General features: G+C 38.5%; 2 protein-coding genes across 5 annotated transcripts in view; both read left to right on the top strand.

Annotated features, from left to right (window-relative positions):
• The window catches only part of GARNL3 (GTPase activating Rap/RanGAP domain like 3), a 42,285-nt gene extending 31,461 nt beyond the window's left edge, over positions 1 to 10,824 (top strand). For 2 of the 4 annotated variants that reach the window (XM_050320056.1, XM_050320058.1), the window contains 6 exons: positions 1,362 to 1,469; positions 1,887 to 2,005; positions 2,421 to 2,556; positions 3,548 to 3,757; positions 4,065 to 4,176; positions 4,897 to 10,824. In XM_050320056.1, the coding sequence (XP_050176013.1) occupies positions 1,362 to 1,469; positions 1,887 to 2,005; positions 2,421 to 2,556; positions 3,548 to 3,757; positions 4,065 to 4,176; positions 4,897 to 5,053 (842 nt within the window). In that variant the 3' untranslated portion in view covers positions 5,054 to 10,824. The remainder of the gene's footprint in view (positions 1 to 1,361; positions 1,470 to 1,886; positions 2,006 to 2,420; positions 2,557 to 3,547; positions 3,758 to 4,064; positions 4,177 to 4,896) is intronic. The other 2 variants (XR_007629441.1, XM_050320057.1) reach the window with 2 other exon arrangements.
• Positions 10,825 to 14,045: 3,221 nt separating this feature from the next.
• Positions 14,046 to 22,175, top strand: FBXW2 (F-box and WD repeat domain containing 2). Its single transcript, XM_050320067.1, has 6 exons — positions 14,046 to 14,535; positions 16,693 to 16,887; positions 17,693 to 17,826; positions 18,431 to 18,517; positions 19,071 to 19,240; positions 20,716 to 22,175. Exons 1-6 carry the CDS (start codon positions 14,046 to 14,048, stop codon positions 21,002 to 21,004), a joined length of 1,365 nt encoding a protein of 454 aa, XP_050176024.1. The 3' UTR covers positions 21,005 to 22,175.
• Positions 22,176 to 22,208: the final 33 nt, after the last annotated feature.

Below are 22,208 nucleotides of genomic sequence, written 5' to 3'. Positions count from 1 at the left end.
TGTGAGCGATGCCACTCATTACTGATCTCCATGTGGACCATGAGCCGTTGACCACAACTCTTTGTGTGTGGTTGTCCAGTCAATTCTTTATCCACCAAGTGGTCCATCCACCAAATCCATCTGTCTCCAATTTGGAGACAATGATGTCTTGCAAGACAGTGTCAAATGCTTTGCATAAGTCCAGGTAGACAATGTCAGTTGCTCTCCCCTATCTGCCAACGCGGTAGCCCCGTCACAGAACGTCACCAGATTTATCTGTCATGATTTCCCCTTTGTAAAGTTGTTACCAGTCAATATATAAAATGCACATATGCTCTTCTCTGCAGTACACAGGTAGTTCGTCTGATCCTCATGAAAGTAGAAGCATTTGGCATGAAACAGCCTATGTGAGGCAATGCTGAAGGCATGGCTTTCTCTGTAGCAGAAGACATGTCCTATTTGCCTCTCCAGAGTGAACATCAACGGAGACAGGATAAATATGCCTGTGTTCTGGCACTGGCTATCAAATTGTTACCATGGAATGAGTTGTAAATGCCTCTAAACTCTGTGAGGCCCTATTGGTACTGATTGTTTGCCATGTCCTACCTGGTTCTGGTTCTCTTAGCACTGCTTCAGAATTAAAAAGCTGTCTGACCAGAGCACAGTAAATTCCCTATATTTCTTTTTGGGATAGACCTGTTGCTTAGCCAAAGCTAACAAACTTAGTTGATCTGAAAGTTATAATAAAGGTGCTGCATGCGCTTACAGCAACTTGAATTCCTATTTCTAGGATGGTGTCTCAGGGAAACCTACATTTGTTCTTTAGAGAATTTTAGGATTCTGAAAGAATCATCATAGAACTAATATGAAAACACAGAATTTGGCAGTGTCCAAAATTTGAATTAAGAAAAAACATGTAATGTGTTTATGGATGTAAACTTCGATTCAGTGTAAGGACATCACTTACAGGGGGAAAAAAACCCATTTTGCCTAAAAAGTATAAAAGAGCTGTAAGCAGCACATGTTTGACAGGATCATAGTTGTTTACCTGGAGCCCCTGGTACACACATACGAGCTTGTCAAGAAAAAAATACGATCACAATTGCTTCTTGTCTCTAAGCTTTCTTATTGTTTGCTGATACGACTTCTCAAGTCCTGTATTTTAATAGATGCTTGATTAGCACTATAGTGCACGTGTTTAAAAAAAAATTCTGTTAGTACTGGTAGGTTCCCCTTTATCTAGTTCTGTCTATTAACAATTCAGAATTACATGCTTGATTATCTATAAAATGACTACACTTCTGCAAAATCTCCCTATAAAATTGATGTTTGTCACTTACAGTGTAAGGTTATTGATGTTGATTTTTTCTATTTTGTTACAGATGTTTGCCAATACAGAAAGGTATATCCTTTCAGTGGAGGTTCTCCTCTGATCCAGCCATCAGCTTATGACTTCCACTTCAGCTGGAATCAAGTTCCTTATGCTGTTGGTAAGAAAATATCTCTTTTTACTAGATGGTTGTTTTTTTCATTACCGTTATAGCTTGCACTTGGTTCTTAATCGAATTACCATGTTCTAGGAACACTTCATTACTTTGTTACATTCGTGATGCCACTTGAGCTTAGTTTCTGCATATGATAATTATAGAAAGTGTAGTCTTGGTGCCAAGTTCTTCCTCTGCTGAACTCTTTCTTCTGTTTTTCATTTTCCATTCACTCTACATTCTGCCAGGCATGGAGAGTGGAGTTTTCTTCAGGGTTGATGTAGCTCCATGTCCATCCAGTTAGACAAACTTTTCATAGGAAAGGGAGATTCCAGAAGAGGTCAAGAACAGTTTTCATGGAGCATCCAGGAAACTTTCACATTAACCATTTTTCCTTGCCAAATAACTTTTGTTTCATTGCAGTCTGTGCTTTCCCTTATATCCTTGCTTTCACTACTGATTCCATTGAGATCCGATTAGTGGTGAATGGGAACTTAGTCCACACAGCAGTTGTGCCTGAGCTTCAACTTGTAGCATCAAGGGTAAGACACAGTAAAATCATGTTTGACGATTTCTGTGATATAATTTGTATCTAATTCACATAAAAGTTGCTGCAGCTAAAAACCTAACAAGGCAAAACTGAAATATGTACTGCTTGATCTATGGTAACTGTTCATGTTTGCTTTTAGTTTATATCAAAGAGAATCAGGATTGATCATGCTGTCCTTTATTGGTTGCAGTTATACAGTTCTAAGATACTTGGCTGTTTATGGGGCAAATGCTCTGCTCAACATTACAGATATTCCCTCAACTTACAGTGATAACCTTTCTATGACCAATCCTTGTTGACTAAGCAGCAATACAGAAATAGTGACAGTAGAACATAGTGGACAAACTTACTCAGAAGATGGTTAAGAATGTCTCACTATACTAATGATGAGTTATTTGTCATTTCAGTCAGACATTTATTTTCAAGCAACTGCTGCAGTAAGTGGATCATCAGACAGCAGCTCTAAGGAAATTACTTCAAAGAGTTCTCCTCAAACACCGACAGCTTACGAAAAGCTAGAATGTCCTCTTTCTTCTCTAGAAGGTAATGTTGCGGCTTGAATAATGGTCTCTAATCATTCCAATAGCTATCACATCTCAGTGAAGCTGGTCTTTAGTAAGGATGGTAAAAGATCTTGAGTTCCTAGCTGAGAATCTGGAGGATAAGAGATTTTCTATTTAGTGACAGATACGAATCACCTCGCTGAGTTTTTACCCTGTACTATCTTTTCTAAATACATGGTAGCACTGTTCTGAAGAAACAATTTCTGTGGGAAGGGAGGAATTAAGCTTCAGTAGCTTGATGCATCTTTGGTAGTATGGCCATGACTAATAATGCAAAAAGAGGCATAAAATTGTGGGAATACTTGAGATTTCGCATACACTGTTCCTTTCATTTAAGAAAAGCTAAACTACCACTGGATGGCTAAAGCTCTTTTGTGAACCAAAAGTAAGTTCTAACCTTGAAAAAGTTTGCACAGTCAATTTAGTGTAACGTGATCTGCGAACAATCAATTTAACTCTGTTGGTGCACTGTTAGCAGAAGGGGAAAGGAGAAGGTAATCACAATTTCAGTTTTTTAAAGGCAGTTTAGTTTTTTTCTAGCAATTAGGAAAACATGCTATTTTATGCTGCCTAAGAGGAGGTGTCATTATTTAAACTACTTGAGATCCAGGCTCCAATATATTTGCAGTATTTTAAAATACATAGGGAATATTGCAGAGTGCAGAGTCGCGTTGTAATAGTCAAAGTATCAGCCTCAAGTTGTAATTATTTACTTCCTGGATCCGCTGTTCATTCCTCATGTCACCGAGACTCAGTCTTGTTTTTCTCTCTAAGTCTATATTTCTTCCTCCTCCTTATTTTTATTGAAATATTTATATTGAAAAATCTCCAGAGCAAGAAAGATCTTTGTCATTTAGGCTAAAAAGCGCCCGGCTGAACAAGTATAACTTTTCTTTATAACTTTTCATTTCACTATTAAGAACTGAGTCTGTTGCAAAAGTGTAACGTTCTTCTTTCTTTTTGTATTTCAGGTGAAGTTCCATGCAGAAACCTGTACAAAATTCCTCTCAGCAATCTGGTTGGGCGAAGCATTGAACGACCTCTGAAGTCTCCTTTGGCTCCCAAGGTCATTGCTACTACAACATCCAGTGGCATTGCCTCACTTCCAGTTACACACTCACTGTCCTTATCTCGTATGGAAATTAAAGAAATTGCAAGCAGAACACGTAAAGAATTGCTGGGTAAACTCTCCTCATTCTTCAGCATACATATCAGTTGCTAATTACATACTTTCTAATCTTTGGCCATCATAGTTAGATTTGTAACGTGCAGCTAGTATTCATAAATTATTAAAATAAACAACAAAATGAAACTGTGAGGAAACATTATTTGCAAATAGTACAGCCATTGTCTGATCATGTATATGACGACCATATTCTAAGCCAGGTAGAAATAGTTAATAATGGAAACCAGCAACAGATACCTTAACATTTTCATGAATGCTTTATTTTCTGTTGAGAGTTTTAAGTCTTTTATTCCTTTATTGAGGCCTTTTGGATGAGCCTATACCCAAGACAGAAAGTGCACAGAAGCAAAAACAGGTTCCTCGAAGGCAGTCAGACCCCAAGCAAGGAGCAGTAAGATCGACTAGTAGTGACAGGTAAAAATACTGGCTTTAGAAAAGAGACTAAGTTAGACTGTAAATATTTTCAGAATTGATTGCTTATGCTTATCTCGGTTGGGGCTGACTAAGACCTTTTTATACCCATATGCATTTCATGCTAATATGTTTGTTAGAGTACCTTAATACTGCAAGTACTGATCTGATTATACTTTTTGCTTAAGACACGTTGATAAGCAAAGCAAGACTAAATGGGATTTTATGGGGGCCTGCTGCAATTGAGCCTGTAATTAAGATTTGGACTACTGAGTCTGCAGACTCTCTTGCTGCTTCCTTCTTACACTCCTGTGTTGCTATTTAGAGAATAAATTTCGTGAAGAAACACCATAGCATTTGTCAGTTTGGCACTGACCCCACTGCCATTTTCTTGTTTTCACTGTTTTTATAACCTGTGTTTGTGTAGAGTACTGGCAGAATTCAGCCAAGATACAGGAGACTGAGATTAACAAAACAAACAAAAAAATCTGCTGCTGTGTAAAACCATGTTCGATTTAGTTCTCTACTTGGAAATTTGTTGGGCGAGGGGCTTCATGAATACTTCCTTTTGATTATTTGCAGTAGAGTAAAGCAGGAGAAAACTCAGTTGCAGTGGTCTATATCTGTCTTTAGGATAACTTGATTAAGTCTAGAAATAGCCATTGTTCCTTCTTGCCTCGAACTGTGTATTTATGTTAGTAACTTTTGTCTTCGTCTTTGCAGGATAATCTCAAGCTCTTTTGAAAGCTATTCTGAAAGACGTCATCTTTCCACTAGTTCAGATCCTGATACTTTAGCAAACAGGGAGGGGAGCTCACCACCTAACTATCCATTTCAGCTGATTTCTTTATATGATGAAGACATCATTGACTTGAAATGAAGACTGTTTTAAAACCTTTCTTCCTTACTTCACATTTTCTTACAACTCTGTGAGCTCTATGGGAATGTCACAAACACTGCTTCTGGTGGTAAAATGTGGCTGGAAGTACTGGTGATAAATCTTTATAGAACCCATGTTGTTCTGGCTAGCACAGCCTGATTTGGTGATGCTTATATCTTTGACATAGGTATGTTTTTTCAGTTAACAAACCATTACTTTTTGTGGCATTCTAACAAGTAGATAATCAATGATAGATTTAGGCTGAAACTGAAGTAAACAAAAAGTATTTCTTGTTCTGAGCTTTTTATAATTTGAAGTACCCGAATGACATACAGCAAAGTTAATTGCTGTTGTTACTATCATGAATTGTTTTACAACAGCGTATGCCACGTGAAAAGAGGAATTTTATAATGCAAATCAACGCTTTTGGTTTTTCAGTCTTAAACAAAACAACAACAAAGAAAAGAGGCTTGCAGGCAAGGTCATTTCAAACAATGCAGTCAGTCTTTGAAATGATGCAGCTCTGGTATGTTCACTGAATAATCAGGTAAGATATGAAGATACTGCTTTCTTTGCTTTGGCTTGTCCATGCACATTGTTTAGAGAAACCTGAAAACTGTTTTGGCGTTAAGAATCCTTGAGAGAAACTTTTTATAGAAAACACAAGCTTTCAAAATATTTCTTAAGAATTGGAAGTAAAAAACCCCTAAAAAAACCACAAACCAACCAACCAACCAACCAAAAAAACCCAAACCAAAACCCCAATCCATTCACTGGAGAACTTTTATTGTAGTGCATCTGCAGATTTTTCCATTACAGACAGAAGAGCCAACCCTGATTGTTTTGACTACACAAAGATTCCTATGCAGGCTGATGTCTACACTAGCACCAACAGTATAAGTCATTGTTCCAGATAGCTGTATTTTTCTAACTGGATGCAGACTGAAATTTCACTGATAATAAGCTAGTTTTCTATGATGAAATAGTCATCTTGGCTTGTATGTTTTATATTGGTTTTATATTGAAAGCTTGATTTTTATTTTTTTTTAACACTTTCCTCTGGAACCCCTTTGCAGGGGGTTTGTTTTGTTTGGTTTTGGTTTCTTTTGTGAGAGCATGATGCTTCCAGCCTTTTTATATATGAAGTTTTTGGCTTTATTAACAAGTATTTCTTGTTATTTTTGTAGAAATACTCCCGTATTCTTGATTTTATTTCATAGTACCATTCATACGTCATGATTTCACTTTCTGTTCAAGTATTATCATCTGGAAACATGTGCCTTTTTCTGCCATCTGTCTGAATGTAAAACTGGTTTTGCAAAGTACTTTTTTCTCAGTGTATTGTATATAATGGCTGAATTGCTCCACCTAAGAAAATATGCAAGGCCTTATCTGGAAGCATCATTTCTTACTCTCAATTGGAGTGGCTAATCAAGAGAAGAAGCAATATTTTCAACAGTAATTAGTCTAGGAGCTAAAGGCTATTATTATTTAGTGGGTTTTGTGTGGGGTGAGCCTTAATAAGCATCTAAAAGGAAGTACCAAATCAAAGTCTTTGCAAGAGCTTGTAATTTTTTTTTGAGAATGTTATTTCCAGAGACTGTGTTAATTTAGCCTATCCTTATTTATGTGGGCAGCTAAGGTTTGAAAAACCAATCTGAAAGTATCACATGCTGCTTAATCTCCTGGAAGTTGTAAACACTTCTGTACTGAGTCCATTTCCAGGGACACTGCGGGCACTTAAGTACTTTTAGAAAGCAGAAGAACCACGTTTTTCCAATAAGATTAATCAGTGCAGTATTTAATTTCCGTTATGTGGGTGTTTTTGAAGAATATACCAGTGTGTTGCAAAACTGGGACTTTAGTTAAAATACAATTTTAACTGGAAATTTTGCTTTGCCCTGTTAGGATATCAGATTTTAAATACATTGCAGATGTTCATCTGTGTTATTATAGCATGATTTAAAATGATTACTGTGGTTCAATAGCACCTGAAGCGATATATGGAGATTATAAAACTTGTTTTGAAGAACCTGAACAAAAACATATTTAGGTATCCTGAAAGACTAGCCTTAGAGTTGGAGCACTAGGGAGATCAAGAAGAATGAGAAGAGCTTGACTGCTGGCAAGTCAGAATGCATATAGGTGTGGCATTTGTGAATCCTAGATATAATTATAGAAGAAAGGGACATAAAGCAAGAGTTATTTTCTTTAACCAGAAGTACAGCAGTAGCTGTAAAGTATTACTGTAAATAAGGAGAGTGTGGTAATGTGTGTGTGAAAGAACCTTTGAAGGTCTGCCTGTAATCACAGCATTGATGACATCTACCAAATGGACTGTTAGCTAGACAAAACAGATCAGACATGTACTTATCTGGAACAGGATGTTGGTATCATTTGAAGAACAAAGCCCAGCAACTGCATCCCCTCCTACCTCCCACTTGAATTTTATTCTATAGCTTGATTTGATGGGTCAGGTAAAAGCTATTACTCAGGTCACAGTGAGAACTACCAGACCTAATGGACTGTTACTCATATAGGACAGGAAGGATCTGAACCCTGGGAAAAAAATTCATTATCTTCATTCTTAATGTATCCGGTAAGTGCCTCAACAAGGCTTCCACTTCTTGAGTTTTTGCTTCTGTAATTAATCAGTGTGTCTTATAGGGATAATATCAGACCTAGCAAAAGAAGTAGGGAGGGATGACACAACCTTTAGTTTGTTTTAATTGACACCTAGAGATGGTAGCTGAGGCTTTAGGGTCATGTATATGTAGTTTACTACCTGCTTGCTGTATGAGAGCAGCAGAGTGTACGTAGAAGGCAGAGAACATGGTAATAATATTTCGACATCATTTGACATGAGCCACAAGAATCAAATTCTTTATCTCATTTATTATGTCAAAAGACAAAATATCAACACAATAATGTGAAATTGCTGGCATAGCAGGACAAATATCTACTGTACAAGGATGTGGTTTCTGTGTGTTCTTAATAGTCTCATCTGACCGCACGGCTTCTGTGCTTCTTGGTGTGATGGGTTGGTATTCTCTGAACTAGCTTCTAGCCACTGTTTCTCTCAGAATATTGTCTTAGATCCCTACCAGTCAGGCTGCTAATCAAAATCAAGAGGCAATTGGTAGTATTGATATATAAGCTCTTGTGCATCATTTATGAAGGGCACGGTTTTTTATACATCTGTGGAACCTCTCCTACTCCAGACTGGTTTAAGAGGACAAGGCTTATTAGAAGGCTACCGGGATGGACAGCTATACTGTCCTCCCCTCCAGCATTAGAGCCATGTTGTTTCCCTTCTGCTTTTCCAGCATGTGCATGCATATGCTCACGAAAACTTGAAAAGTAGTCCTGGACACAAATTGTAGGCATATGCACCCTAAGCACAACCCTTCCTACTTTCACATCATACGTTAAAGCTGCCTGGAGGCTGCATTCTTGATGTTGGCTGACCATCTCGTGGTTGGGAGAAAAGTTAATCTTTGAATCTACAACTATGTTAAGATGGGTGTTGTTCTAATAGGAAAACTGAAAAATCTGGCTGCAGGTGGATGGAAGACATTGTTTCCATGACAGAAGAATTGTTACCAGGTTGAACACTTTCTGTCAAGCTAAGGTTAACTGAAGGCTCCTTCTGGACTCTTGGCTAAGTTTCTGCCAGAAATATTTTCTATTCCAATGCAGAGGATTTGCTGGCAGCAGCAGGGCTTTTAACCCCTTCTTGCTAATGGTATTGTCACCACTTCAGCACTCTGCCTTAGGGGGACTAAATTACAGGAATGTCATTTACTTTGGTGCAAGCATTAGACTGTTCAGGCAGTTAATTTAGAATGTACTTGTGCCTCGGCAGCAGTATGGGTAATGATGCATGGAATCACAAAATAGTTGAAGTTAAAAGGGACCACTTCCTATCATACAGTCCAGTACCCACACCCATGAACCTCCATTCAAAAATCTTTTCAAAATGGGTATGCAGCACTTTGAGCTACTTGTCATCTTTGTCCTGCATTTGAATCACAGCATGCATATAAACCATCCAGCTTTGAAGTGTGACGCAAGAACCCAAAGACACATGAGCTAAGTTAATTCTTTCACACACACATTATACAGCCCTTAAGGCTGAGGCTTTGATGAGCCCTTTCCAAGGTCCCTAAAGCCAGTTTGGGCTTCAGAAACTGTTGCAGACTAATGGTCATTTTTGCCCATTTCTTTCTTCTAGTGTCAGTGCAGTCCAGGTAAATCTTAAAAGTGTTTGAAAGTAACAAAGCACTTCCTTCTAATGAGAAACAAAGACCCACATGCAATTTAAAAAGTCTGTAGCTGTTCATGATAGCAGGAGATCATGCAGCAAATGGATGCATGCGTACATTGTTTCCAGGCTGGCAAGGAAAAAGTAGGGCCTGTTGTAGTTATGGTCCTTCCCTTGTCTGGGGCTGAGGTGGAGTTCTTTTGGTTTGTTTTGGTTGGTTTGGTTTCTTGGGGTTGGGTGTGTTTGGTGTGGGGGTTTTTTTGGCTGGTGGGTTTTGTTGTGTTTTGTTTGTTGTGTTTGTATGTTTTGGTGGTGGTGGTGGTTGGTTGGGGTTTTTTTCGATGCATAACGTACATGCAAGTATGCACCTAGAATGAATAATGGGTTTGCTGTCTGCCTTCATGAGATTATTTATATAAATGCATAAGCGTTTGGAATTGATTGGTAGATTCAAATTGATTTTTTTTTTTAGTACTGTGATAGTCAACTGACTAAATATTTATTCTGCTGTTCTATGTATGTTTGACCAAGTAACAGCCAGCTCATGTATGTTTTCTTAAAGGTGTGGGTCTATAACTTGTGCTTGCAGATGCAATAGCTTTTCCAGAGCTGTTGGCTTAGTCTGCATTTGAAATATATAATCCTTTGCATTTGGATTTGGTTTTATATATATATTTGTAATTTCCACCATAAACTTTAGGGGATTAAAAGTCCCAAGCTATATATATATAGGAATTTAAAGTAATGGGATCATAAAAGCAGGGGGAGGGAAAAGTGCCATCTGCAAGCAATAAGGAAGTTAAAAATAATTTTGTTGCCTTCTGTGTATGAAAATGAGTACCATACCATTTTCACTGTTAACAATTTGATGTCATGGTTCATGTGCACAGTGCTTGCTAATTCTTTAAAGCACTGTTTTCTCAGATAGGCTTAGTCTGATTTTGTGAAGGAATAAATTATACCCTGGGAACCTAGTATTAACAATGTGGGAAGGCTCCAGACATTATGCAGCAAACATTGGTACTTGCATGCAGGTTAGAAAGTATTTTTACTCTTATTAGTTGAGCACAGCAATTTGATCAGCCTGTATACTGCCTAGCTGCTTCCCTTTGTTGCTGACCTGTAACTGACTGATTCCTGTTTGCTACTGAAAATCGTGATATTAGCACATGACTTGAAGAGAAAATGAAGAGATTATTTTCTTCTTATTTATAGCTCTATTAGGTATTTATCTGGTTGAATGGAAAATGTTATGTCTGTAAAGGTTTATGCAGTGTGTTATCAATCTGAAATGTCAGTTTAATTAAGCCTTTGAATGGTAGCAGACTGCTTTGTAATTTAATAATTGCATATTGTTAAGACTGTTGCTACATTTGTGTTCAAAGACTCTTTACCACTTGTCTTAAATGCTGATGTATTACCATTGGTTTTAATGTCATTTGATAGCGTGTATGGTTTGTGTTTTAGATGTGACATCCAAATAGAAACAGTCCTATTACATCTGGAACTGTTTTAAGTGCTATTTATCACCTTTGTGAAGGATCAACAGATGATTTATTCCTTCGTATGTAAAAAACTATAAATTTGACCTCACTTCTTTCACAGATGCAGAACCAGTGAACTCCACATTTGGGAAGAAAAAAGACAAGAAATTAAAAAGACGGGAGGTAGCATAGAGCTCTGGATTACTGATTCCATTTGAGTTTTTTGAAGGGCTATATCCTACCTCTGAGGTTGGTGTTTGTATCTTAAGCTTTACCCATCTTTGACAAAAACTATAATCCACACTGGTTTATGTTTCCAGGCATCTTTTAGACTTTCAGAGACCTGCTTCATTTGGAGATCTTTACCCCTTAAATTAACACTAGAAGAGAGAGGTTTTTTACCTTTTCTGACTAAATTCTTGCTGTCTCCCAGACCTGTAATTCTCTTTGAAGAAGTATCAGTCTGTCCTGAAGTCTTGGAGACATTCTCCTAAGAGCTCCAACCCTTCCTGTGATTTAAATGCATTCCTAGCCAACTTGACAGCAGTTCACACCTTCACAGGTGTGAAAGCCAAGCATTCATCTTTATTTGGGATTAAGACTTAGTCTATGGTCACGCATCCCAGAAATAGTAGCAGCAACATAAATGTCAAATACTGCACTCTGCAGGTAACATTACCCAGGCTACATCCTGCCCTTCTTCACTGTAACGTCCATAATGAAAAGGTAGAGTGGAGCAAGGAAATTTAATTTATTTATTTACAAAATTAGATATTAATTTACGTAGTAGAAGAAAAGATATTGGCACATCTCATGAGAGAGGAGGAACAAGAATCCACGTTATTACAGCTCACTCCCTTACAGCTACAGCTCTATTCTGCCAGAGAAGACTGTGGCTCAGAGCTCTCTCAGGAGCATCTTTAATAAATTTCCCTATGAAAAGTCACTTCAGATTGTAACTAACGATGCTTAGTAAAAAACATTAAATTCTTTGGTTACCAAGGCGGCCATAACCCAGTTGTTTAACACCGGCAGCACTAGACACACCTCTAGCTAAACGTGGGAAGATTTTGGGTAGCACGAGCCCTGGAACAGGACTACAGTAAAGGGCAAACCCTGCAGTTACAAAGAGAAGACAGTAAATGCAAGTTAAGTACATAGTAAAGGAAAAAGTAAATAATGTCCCAACTAATCAAGTAAGGGGGATGCAGTTTTCACGTTCAGATTCTTGGACGGTTCCAGCCACAGAGTGCCTCTACCAGAAGGACAGAGAATAAGTGATTTTTAAGGCAGTGATAAACGCTAGTGCATTTTACATCATATTAATTACAGGAATATTCTTAACGAGCAGAACTTGCAGCCCCTCGGGTACGAGTCGCAGGCAGGGCACTCCCGCGGCTAGCGGGGCGCCTCAGCAGCCCCGGCCCGGGGAGCGGGAGCACGAGCGCGGCGACGGGCAGTCATGACGTCAGGAGTGCGACGGAAGCCGCCTGACTGGAGAGCGGAGGGCCCTCCGTGTCCCCGGTTCTCCCGGCTCGGCCTGGCCCGGCCTCCCCCGCCCCCTGCAGCGCCCGGCTCTCCTCAGGCCCCAGACTCGCCCCCTTTCCTCCTGCTGCGGGTGGCCGTAGGCTGTGGCGCGGGCTGCGGAAGTGCCGGGAGCCGGTCCTGCCGTGGAGCGATGGCCGCAGGGAAGCCCCAGCCCGGTCCGGGCGCCGGGAGGCCGCGCGAGCCGTGGCGACTGCCCACCGAAGGACACCCCGCGCCGGGCCGACTCCTGAGGTGAGCGGCGCGGAGTCTCTAGCCCTCGGCGTGCTCTTTGTGTGCGGAGGTACCGGGGGCGGGCGGGGGGAGCCGATCGCGCCGGCTGCGGAGCGCCTGGAAAACAGCCTCGTGCACGGTGCTCCAGCACCGCTTTCAGAGGCCCTTAATTTCAGTATTAGCTTCACATATTGAATACAACAAGCGCCTTAGAGCTCACCGGTTTTTTTATTCAGAGGCAGCCTGTTAGAATTAGAGAACACAAGCCTATCTGAACAGCAAATATGCTCAGCTATATGTGCTGAGGAAAGCTGTCAGCAGTAAAAAGTTACTGTATGAACTTGTGACTCGATAGGGGCAGCTGTTTCTGTGCATTTGACATCCAGAACTTTCTTGTGCTTTTTTATCAACAATTGCATGCCATGTGCAGCCTTTTATAGTGAAGACAGTACTTTTCTGTACTACTATGCCCTGTTAAGAGGTGTACTCTAATATCTTATTCTATGAAGGTAAAGTGTCTGTGTACAAATAAACGTACTGTTGAGTGCCACTCAGATTTCTCAATTCTTTCAGTATGGGAGCTTGTTAAATTCAGACAGTTGTCTAATGAATGGAATTAGACCTTCCAGAGAAAATAAATAATTATTATTTTTAAACTGTTTATCTGACATTTGTCTTGTTAATCAATGGTCCCAGGAAGCTGAGATGCCACACGATAGTATAAGTATGTGCAGATCATGTATTTCAGGAGGTGGTATTCAATTTCACAGTTAGTACTCAGTGGAAATAAACACTGAAAATAGGAAAAAAAGACACAGGAGATTTTTTTTTTTTTTAATGCATCTAGGTCAAAGTAGTGCAAACATGTCAAAACTGATACTAGACCAGCACAAACTCAGGTCCTTAGACAAGCCAAATTCAAATATGACTAATGTATCCTTCACCCAATTTGTTGGACACCTCTTTGTATATTCTTTAAAAATTACTAGCTACCTGCTTTGTGTTTAAAATAGTTCAGGAGAAAGATATGAATAAGTTCTGTCAGTAACTAGCTTTTCACTCTGCTTATGTGCTTTGATTTTTTTTCTTTCATCAGTATAATACATGAGTAAACTCTAAGACAGTGTTTACTTGCTATAATAGGTTTAAAACTTAAACGAATTCTTACCTTAATGGAATCAGAATTTGAAAGTGTTAACCTAAAACAAGAAAGATGTTAACATTCATAATGAATACTAACATTCACTAGCTGCATAAAATTTACTTTTAAGTCTGATATGGGACAAATTACAGTTCAAAGTGCATGCAAATGCGTAGTCCTAACCTAATGAATACTTTAAAATGCATTTGGTCGTGTCAGTCTATGTGTTAATGTGCCATTTGGAATACTGATGTACCAGTAATAAAGATGTGATTCTTACCTTGTTTTCTGAACAGAACTAATACAGTATTTTGATGTATCACAGGTAAATTTTTCCATAACCTTATGGAGAAAAAGGACTTTGAAGCATGGCTTGATAACATTTCTATTACATTTCTTTCTCTGACGGACTTGCAGAAAAATGAAACTCTGGATCACCTGATTAGCTTGAGTGGAGCAGTCCAGCTCAGGCACCTCTCCAATAATTTAGAGATTCTCCTCAAGAGGGACTTCCTCAAACTTCTTCCATTGGAACTTAGTTTTTATCTGTTAAAATGGCTTGATCCTCAGACCTTACTCACATGTTGCCTCGTCTCTAAGCAGTGGAACAAGGTTATAAGTGCCTGTACAGAGGTGTGGCAGACTGCATGTAAGAATCTGGGTTGGCAGATAGATGACTCTGTTCAGGATCCTCTGCACTGGAAGAAGGTTTACCTAAAGGCTATTTTAAGGATGAAACAACTGAAGGACCACGAAGCCTTTGAGACATCCTCTTTAATTGGACACAGTGCCAGAGTATATGCACTTTACTATAAAGATGGACTTCTGTGTACAGGTAGGAAGGACAGACAACTTGAGAGTCTTACAATTCTTTATTTTCTCTTCCCCTCCTATGATTATTGACAATTTTCTTTTCCTTTACCAGACAGATTATTTTCATAGTGCAAATGCGGTTTAGATGATTCAAAATTTTTTTTTTTTTTCAATTTCTGAAACACCTGCTGCACTACTAAACCCATCAGTCACTTTAAGACAACAAGGAGACCAGTTTCTCTGTTAGTTAAAAAAATAGTAACAGCACGTATAATTGTCCCTGCCCATGACAGGGTGGTTGGAACTAAATGATCTTTAAGTTCTCTTCCAGTCCAGACCATTCTGTGTTCATGCTGTTGCTATTAGTAAGCCCATTTGAGAAGTCCAAATATGTTAGTTATCCTCTAGGAGGATACTTTCAGTTAAAGGGGCCTTGTTTGGGCTGTGTGAGCACTTCAGTCTCCTAGAGTGTGGCAGAAAAAGTCCTATCTTCTTCCTTGAAACAAGACTGTAAGCACTTTCAGTTCTAAGTGCTAAGTGCTTTATGAAGATGTGTAAACTAGATTTAACCTTGCTACTAGTCTGACTTGCACATAATTTCTGAACACTACAGATTCCAAGATTTCAGTTTGAACTTAAAAATACAGACAGAACATGTATGAAGCATTGTGTGAAAAATTTGTAACAGAATTACAATGAACTGCTGTTAGACCATATACCAAGGATTTCCCAATCATTTGAGATGACAACATTATACACTAAGTTGGGAATCCTGACTAAGTACTCCTGCATTTGTTGGTACTGTAAGATGATTACCAGAAAGCAACAACTAAATTCTAGCCAGTCTTTCACTTACCTACTCAGCAGGGAAATACACGGGAAACAGCAGTTAAAACTTTTTGACACTTTTATGCTGCAACCACTAGGAGAAGCAAGAGGTCTAAGGGTCTGGAGTTTTATTCTGCTCTCCAAAGCTAGCAATTAAAAAAACAACAAAAAAACCTCAGGGAGAGAAAGGAAACTGGCAGTTGATGGGGCCTGGTAATCATCTGTATTTCAAGGTTTGGTGGACCCTTTTCCTACCTGAAACAAACTAAGCTTGCAGTATAGTCAGTGGCTCTACAAACCTGAGAATGAGGTGTCATGTAAAACTTCCATGGATCTGTCAGTCAGAGGTAATGCCAGAATCTATAGGTGCTAAAAGGATGTGAAGAAACTGGAAGGCCAAATACCTAGTAGCTTCATTAACATGAAAACAAGATGCCTTTTTTGTAATGCTGAGACTTAAAACTAGGGCTTATTTCCCATTCAAGCAGCTTGAAAGTATATTTAATGAGAAAATGTTCAACAAGAGGAAGTGCCGAGCCCTGCCTCTGAGGTGGATCAACTCCAGGACACTATTATATAGTAGGGGCCAGCAAACTGGAAAGCAGCTTGGCAGAGAAGGGTCCTGGTAGACACCACGGGAACATAAACCACCAGGGTACCCTTGCTGCAAAGAGGTATCCTGGGCTCCTTTAGGAGTAGAGTGTTGCCAGCAGGTTAAGTGGGATGCTCCTTCCCCTCTTCTCAGCGCTGGTGAGGCTCCACCTGGAGTCCTGTGTCCACTTCTGAGCTGCTTAGTACAAGAGACATGGACACACTGGAGATTCCAATGAAAGACCATGAAGATGATGAAGGGACTGGAGTATCTCTCATATGAAAGACTCAGAGAACTGGGACTTTTTATCCTGAAGAAGATAGGGCTCAGGATGTTATCAGTACCTGAAGTGAAGGTGCAAAGAAGATGGAGCCAGGCTCTTTTCAGTGGTGCCCAGTAATGGGACAAGAGGCAGTGGACACAGACTAAAATACAAGAAGTTCCATTTAAACACTGTTTTTACTGTGGGAGTGATTTGTAATTTTATTTTTCCTACTATGAGAGTGATTGAGCATAAGTTACTCAGGATGGTTTGGATTATGCATCCTTTGACTCAGGAGCTGTCTGGTCATGGGCCTGGGCTGTGGGTGACCCTGCTTAGTAGCAGGATTGGAAGAGTTGACCTCCAGAAGTCACTTGCAACCATAACAATTCTGTGATACCACGCAAATGCTATATTTATGATGAACAAAGATTAGTATAGGATTGGAAATATTATTTACTCTTTGCTTTCAATTATCCTGTTCTTTTATATTCTAGGATCAGATGACTTGTCTGCAAAACTGTGGGATGTAAGCACAGGTCAGTGCATATATGGTATCCAGACACACACTTGTGCTGCAGTGAAGTTTGATGAACAAAAGCTTGTAACGGGATCTTTTGATAACACAGTAGCCTGTTGGGAGTGGAGCTCTGGGGCAAAAACACAGCATTTTAGAGGACACACTGGTGCAGGTATGTTGAAATTTTCAATTTGTAATTTCCCCAGTCAAGTAACATACATCATCATCATCAAACAAATTATACTTTAGTTAGTCTTCGCACATTAGCTTTTCTGGTTTTGATAGGCTCTGTCCTCTGTCACCTGAATCACCTCAGTTCCCCCATATCGGGGGAAGCAACCAGAACAGATCTAAATCTGTCCTCGAATATGCCAAAGCTTATCTTAGCCATGTAATGTTTTGCAGTTTCATGGAACTAATACTAAATGCCATGGTTATTCAGTAGTTTCATGTCTACCGAAACGATGCAAACCTTAGATAACATATAGCCGTGGCCATTCTTTATATGCCTGGACCGTAGATGAGCTTAGAACAAAGAGCAAAATAGGACCCGGGAATTTGTATTTGCATTTCTCTCATAACTAAATTCTCTGCCCTCTACTTCAGAATATCCTCAACTCAGCTGTAGGTCTGTTCCCCTGTGAGTAAAGAGGTCTATCAAATGTGCTAATCCTACTGAAATTGTCTTACTAGAACTCTGGAAATAAGAACTAGTTACACTTTGCCATAATCCAGCCATTAAGGAACCACTGATGTAAATGCTTTTAATTTGGACAAAACCCCCAGTAATTTTGCAATGTAAACTTAAGAATTCGGAGCAAGAATTCTTTTATACAGTTCAAGAACAACAGTTAAAGATGAAGTAGCACATGAATTTAGAGGCTACTAAATTCACAGAGAGGCTACTAGCTAGTGTCTCACCGAAAAACACATAGATAGAGACTGATATTCGTTATTTAGTACCTCTTTGCTTGTAGTTTTTAGTGTGGATTACAATGATGAACTTGATGTTCTGGTCAGTGGCTCTGCAGACTTCACTGTGAAAGTATGGGCCTTATCAACAGGAACGTGCCTGAATACCCTTACTGGACACACGGAATGGGTCACTAAGGTGGGAATATTGATTTCTAATTAATCTCGCAAACACTTGCACTAAATTTGTAATGTGTTCTAAATTTTGTTTTCCTAATCCTAACCCTGCGACTAGTTGTAGAATCTGGAGAACATTTGGAAATAATGCAAAATAATATTTCAATAGGAAAAATATGTAAGCTATAATTAAACTTTTCAGACCATTGAAGATATTTCTATTCCAAAGCAGCTGGAATAACATTAGGAATCAGTGTTTGATTCAAAGACTGAATGGTCCTGAAAGAATTGTTCTGAAAGAATGCTACTTTAAGAAGGATGTAAAAAAATCTATGATCTTGATAACAAAATTCTAAGCATGAAACGGTATTTTTCTTCTGATTATTTCAGAACTTGGAAGATAGGGGGTGACTCTACAGGTGAAGGCTGTATGTGTGCTTATTAATAGAGTAAGTCACTAGCAGGAACACGAAAAGCATAAACTAGTTTTCCTTCAGTTACTAAAAGTATTTGTGTTGCCTTTATACAAGGATACAGTATGCAGGTGGTTAGTGAAGTGAAAAATGCAAATGAAAGTTTTGTTATTTACCAGCATCAACATAAATTATTATATCCTTCAATTACAGGTACTTTTGCAGAAGTGCAAAGTCAAATCTCTTATGCATAGTCCTGGGGATCATATTCTCCTAAGTGCAGATAAGTATGAAATCAAGGTATGTACCGTATATCACACACATATCATTTCGGTACACAGGGAAAGTGTGAAACACTGTAACACTGTTAGATTTCTGTCCCGATTGGATTTTTTTGCTTGGTTGTTTTTTGTTTTTGGTTTTTTTGGGGGGTTTTTTTGGTTGGTTTTTTTGTTTGTTTGTTTGTGGGGGTTTTTTTTGTTTTTTTGGGTTTTTTGGGGTTTTTTTGTTGTTGTTTTTTTGTTTGTTTTTTGTTTTGGTTTGGGTTTTGTTTGTTTGTTTGGGTTTTTTGTTTGTTTTTTGTTTGGTTGGTTTTTTGTTTTGTTTTGTTTTGGCCATTCTGTAAAGCACCCATTTCACTGGGGTTTTTTAGGCTAGAAACAACATATACTGCGGCAATACCTTTAGACAAGTGACTTGGAGAATTGATGCTCCTACCTAAGTAGATAAGTATTTCTGAAAAAACATTCACACATTTACCTGATGCCTGGAGAAACTGTGAGGCTTGCTGTATTAGTGTAACAGTTTATAATCTGAACTTTTTATGGTCTTAAACTGTGTGTTTTAATCGTAGATTTGGCCCATTGGAAGGGAAATAAACTGCAAGTGCTTAAAAACACTGTCTGTTTCTGAAGACCGCAGCATTTCCCTACAGCCCAGACTGCACTTTGATGGTAAATACATAGTGTGCAGTTCAGCACTAGGACTGTACCAGTGGGACTTTGCCAGCTATGATATTCTCAGGTAAACCTTTCAGTTTAGGATTCAGTGTTCTTTAAATAAATAAGAAGTAGAACATACTAGTTTTAATGTCTTACTTTAGATGTGGACCAAAAGAATCTTGATAAAAATTCTGTAAACATCTTACTTCATGTATATGGTCAGGCTGAATTCTAATTTCTTATCTGATAATAGAAATCATTTGATTACTCTTTTGGTTTCTGGCCACGTGCTGCTCCTCTTTCACATTTTTTTTCTCTAAGCTGAGGTGTTTCAATATAGACAAATCAGACTTCAGTGATGGGAATTGTGAATGGGAAACTGTAATGACCCAAAGCTAATGTTGCCATAGAGACTGCTGTAAGAGAACCAAGCAGACATTTCTGGGGGTCCTTTGATCAGACAAGAAATTAAAAAGACTTTTTCCTTACAGCACTACTGATCTGTCATTCTTGATAATGCTGTGGAGTGGTAGTGAAATCTATCAGACTGCAGGAAGGGATCAAACATGATGGCATTCTGTTTCCATAAAAAGAATGAGGCTGTATCAGTTAGAAATGGTGGCATCAAAGATTGTAACTTACTAAAAAAAAAATGCATTTCAGAACTGGTAGCAGTTAACTCTTAATTCAAATGGCCTGAATATTTGGGGAGTATCTACCATTGAAAGATCTACTCCTAAAGAAATGCTTCTTATCAGCAAGAATAACTTACTATCAGTAAGAATAATTCACCTCCTAATTTACCCTCCCATCTTGCAAAAGAGAAGGACGTTCTCTTACTGGTGAGAAGAGATTTTCATCTCCATACATTTTTGTGCCTCAGTTCTGTGCTTTATGTAATGCTATGATCAAATGTACAGCCAGTTCTGGAAACCTCAACTCTTTAATTTCTTTTCCAAGTTTTATTTAATAAGGGAAAAAATCGTAAAGATGTTGAGGAACTAACAAATATTTTTTTTTTTTGCTCCCCAAGATGAAAATGCTTAACTTAGCATAAAGCTATATCAGTGAAACAGCATTCTGTTAAGGAACAATCTTGGATGAACTATCTTACCTGCCTATCACAACAAGGCATTTCTGTATTTTACTTCTACCTTTTAAAAGAGTGGTCAAAAGATTAGTAAGAGGTTTTACCTCTTAAAGATATTGAGACATGAAATCCATATGGAAATTTATTGTAAAACATGAGTATATTTGTTCTTCTGTGTGTATCTGGAAACAAGGCTTTTTTTCCCTTGTGCTCTGCAAAACAGTCCCTTTTAAACCCTAACTTTTATTTATGTTCAGAAGGGTCTGTCCTGAATGCACAAAGTCAGAACTGAAACCACAGGCCTGACTGCAGCTAAGTGTTCAGTTGCTTTATTTGAAAAATTTGCATCCAGTTCTTGCTAAATTCTTTCGGAAGGGTGAGTATAGACACCTAAGGATTTGGTTTAGTAATTAAAGCTCGTGACTACATTGTAAGTGAGTTTCTAACACTGTTTTCTTGTCTTCTAGGGTTATCAAACCTCCAGACTTCTTAAATGTGTCCTTGCTGGGCTTTGGAGAGATATTTGCTCTACTATTTGATAACAGATACCTTTATATAATGGACTTGAGGACAGAAAAACTGATAAGCCGCTGGCCACTACCAGAATACAGAAAGTCAAAGAGAGGTTCAAGTTTTTTGGCTGGTGAAATATCTTGGTTAAATGGACTAAATGGCCAAAATGATACGGGCTTGGTTTTTGCCACCAGTATGCCAGACCATAGTATCCATTTGGTGTTATGGAAAGAACATGTCTGAAAAGCTCACATATGCAGAATCTTCAGGAATATATGGACTATCAGCAGTGTGTCCATAAAATGAGACTTTGCATGAACCAAAGTTGCACACCCAATGGTATCATCATGCAGTGCACAATCATTTACTTTTATTTGGGCATTTGGGAATGGGTTGTTTTGGACATAATGCAATAGAGCATGCTAACAGTATTCACCACAACATTTTGTCTATACTCATGTTTAAATATACCTATTTGGGTTCTGAAGCATAGCTTGTAATGTTTAAACCATTCAAGCCTGCTATCAGGTCTGAAATGAAGTAATGCTTGACCTGACTTCTGACCTATTTTTTTGTTGTTGAAACAGAAGGTGAAACTACTATTTTAGAATCATAGGCTTTTATACATGTAACAGCAAATACTGGTTACAGTGCATGGCTACTTAACAAAAATGAGGAGATAGCAAACCCTTTCTCTCTCCAGAATCTTTCTCTAAAATGTTTTTCTTTCTGGTAGCTTTAAATACTTAGCCTTTGAAACAGAAGAATCAAAAAAGCTCTTTAACTAGGATCCGATGTTAAAAATACTAAGTTCAGGAACATGTCAATACGATCTCTCCTCAGCAAGAATGAGGCAACTTTTCATCTCTGACAGAGCTTGCCAATTGCAGTTAACCACAGAGAACCTCTGACTGTTCAGCATAACTCAGAATGCCTTGATCAGTATTTTATAGTCCTTATTTCCTATAGTTTGTGTTAGAACACAGTTCACAGGTAGGTAGAAATATAATGAAGAGGAAGGTGATGTTTAATCTCTACAAGAAGTCACTTTCTTACATTAAATGATGTCTACCAGCCATTCACTTTTTCCAGAAGTTGCAGTTAATATAATGCACTTAAAGTACTTGCTACATCTAGAGTTGGAAAGCAGAGGCAAATGACAGAATTCCACATCTCTGGGGGAAAAAAAAATAAAATCAAAAGTCTGCCAGAAAGCACAGGAGTTGAAAAAAGGTCTTATTGATCATCACAGACCTGATGTACACAGGGAAACTGTTGAGTAGCAAATACTTGTCCACATACTTTTGTGCTTTTTAACATGTACTTAAAAGCTGTATCTATGACATCACATGCTTTAGAAACGCTTTAGGTTGGTTTCCCCTCCTCCCTTAAAATAAAATCTCCCCTTAATGTCTTTTTTTTTTTTTTTTTTACACAACGTGAAAAC

The sequence above is a fragment of the Myiozetetes cayanensis genome, unplaced genomic scaffold, assembly GCF_022539395.1.
Source record: "Myiozetetes cayanensis isolate MyiCay16 unplaced genomic scaffold, myiCay2020 scf23, whole genome shotgun sequence".
NCBI classification, from domain to species: Eukaryota; Metazoa; Chordata; class Aves; order Passeriformes; family Tyrannidae; genus Myiozetetes; species Myiozetetes cayanensis.
Note: the sequence above shows the minus strand (reverse complement) of the source record. Positions and strands in the feature narration are given on the sequence as shown.

Coding starts and splice junctions, on each gene's coding strand:
- FBXW2 (XM_050320067.1), top strand. CDS start 14,046: ATGGAGAAAAAGGACTTTGAAGCATGGCTTGATAACATTTCTATTACA. Junction 16,888..17,692: donor TAGAGGACACACTGGTGCAG/GTATGTTGAAAT, acceptor CTTTGCTTGTAG/TTTTTAGTGTGGATTACAAT. Junction 19,241..20,715: donor GCCAGCTATGATATTCTCAG/GTAAACCTTTCA, acceptor CTTGTCTTCTAG/GGTTATCAAACCTCCAGACT.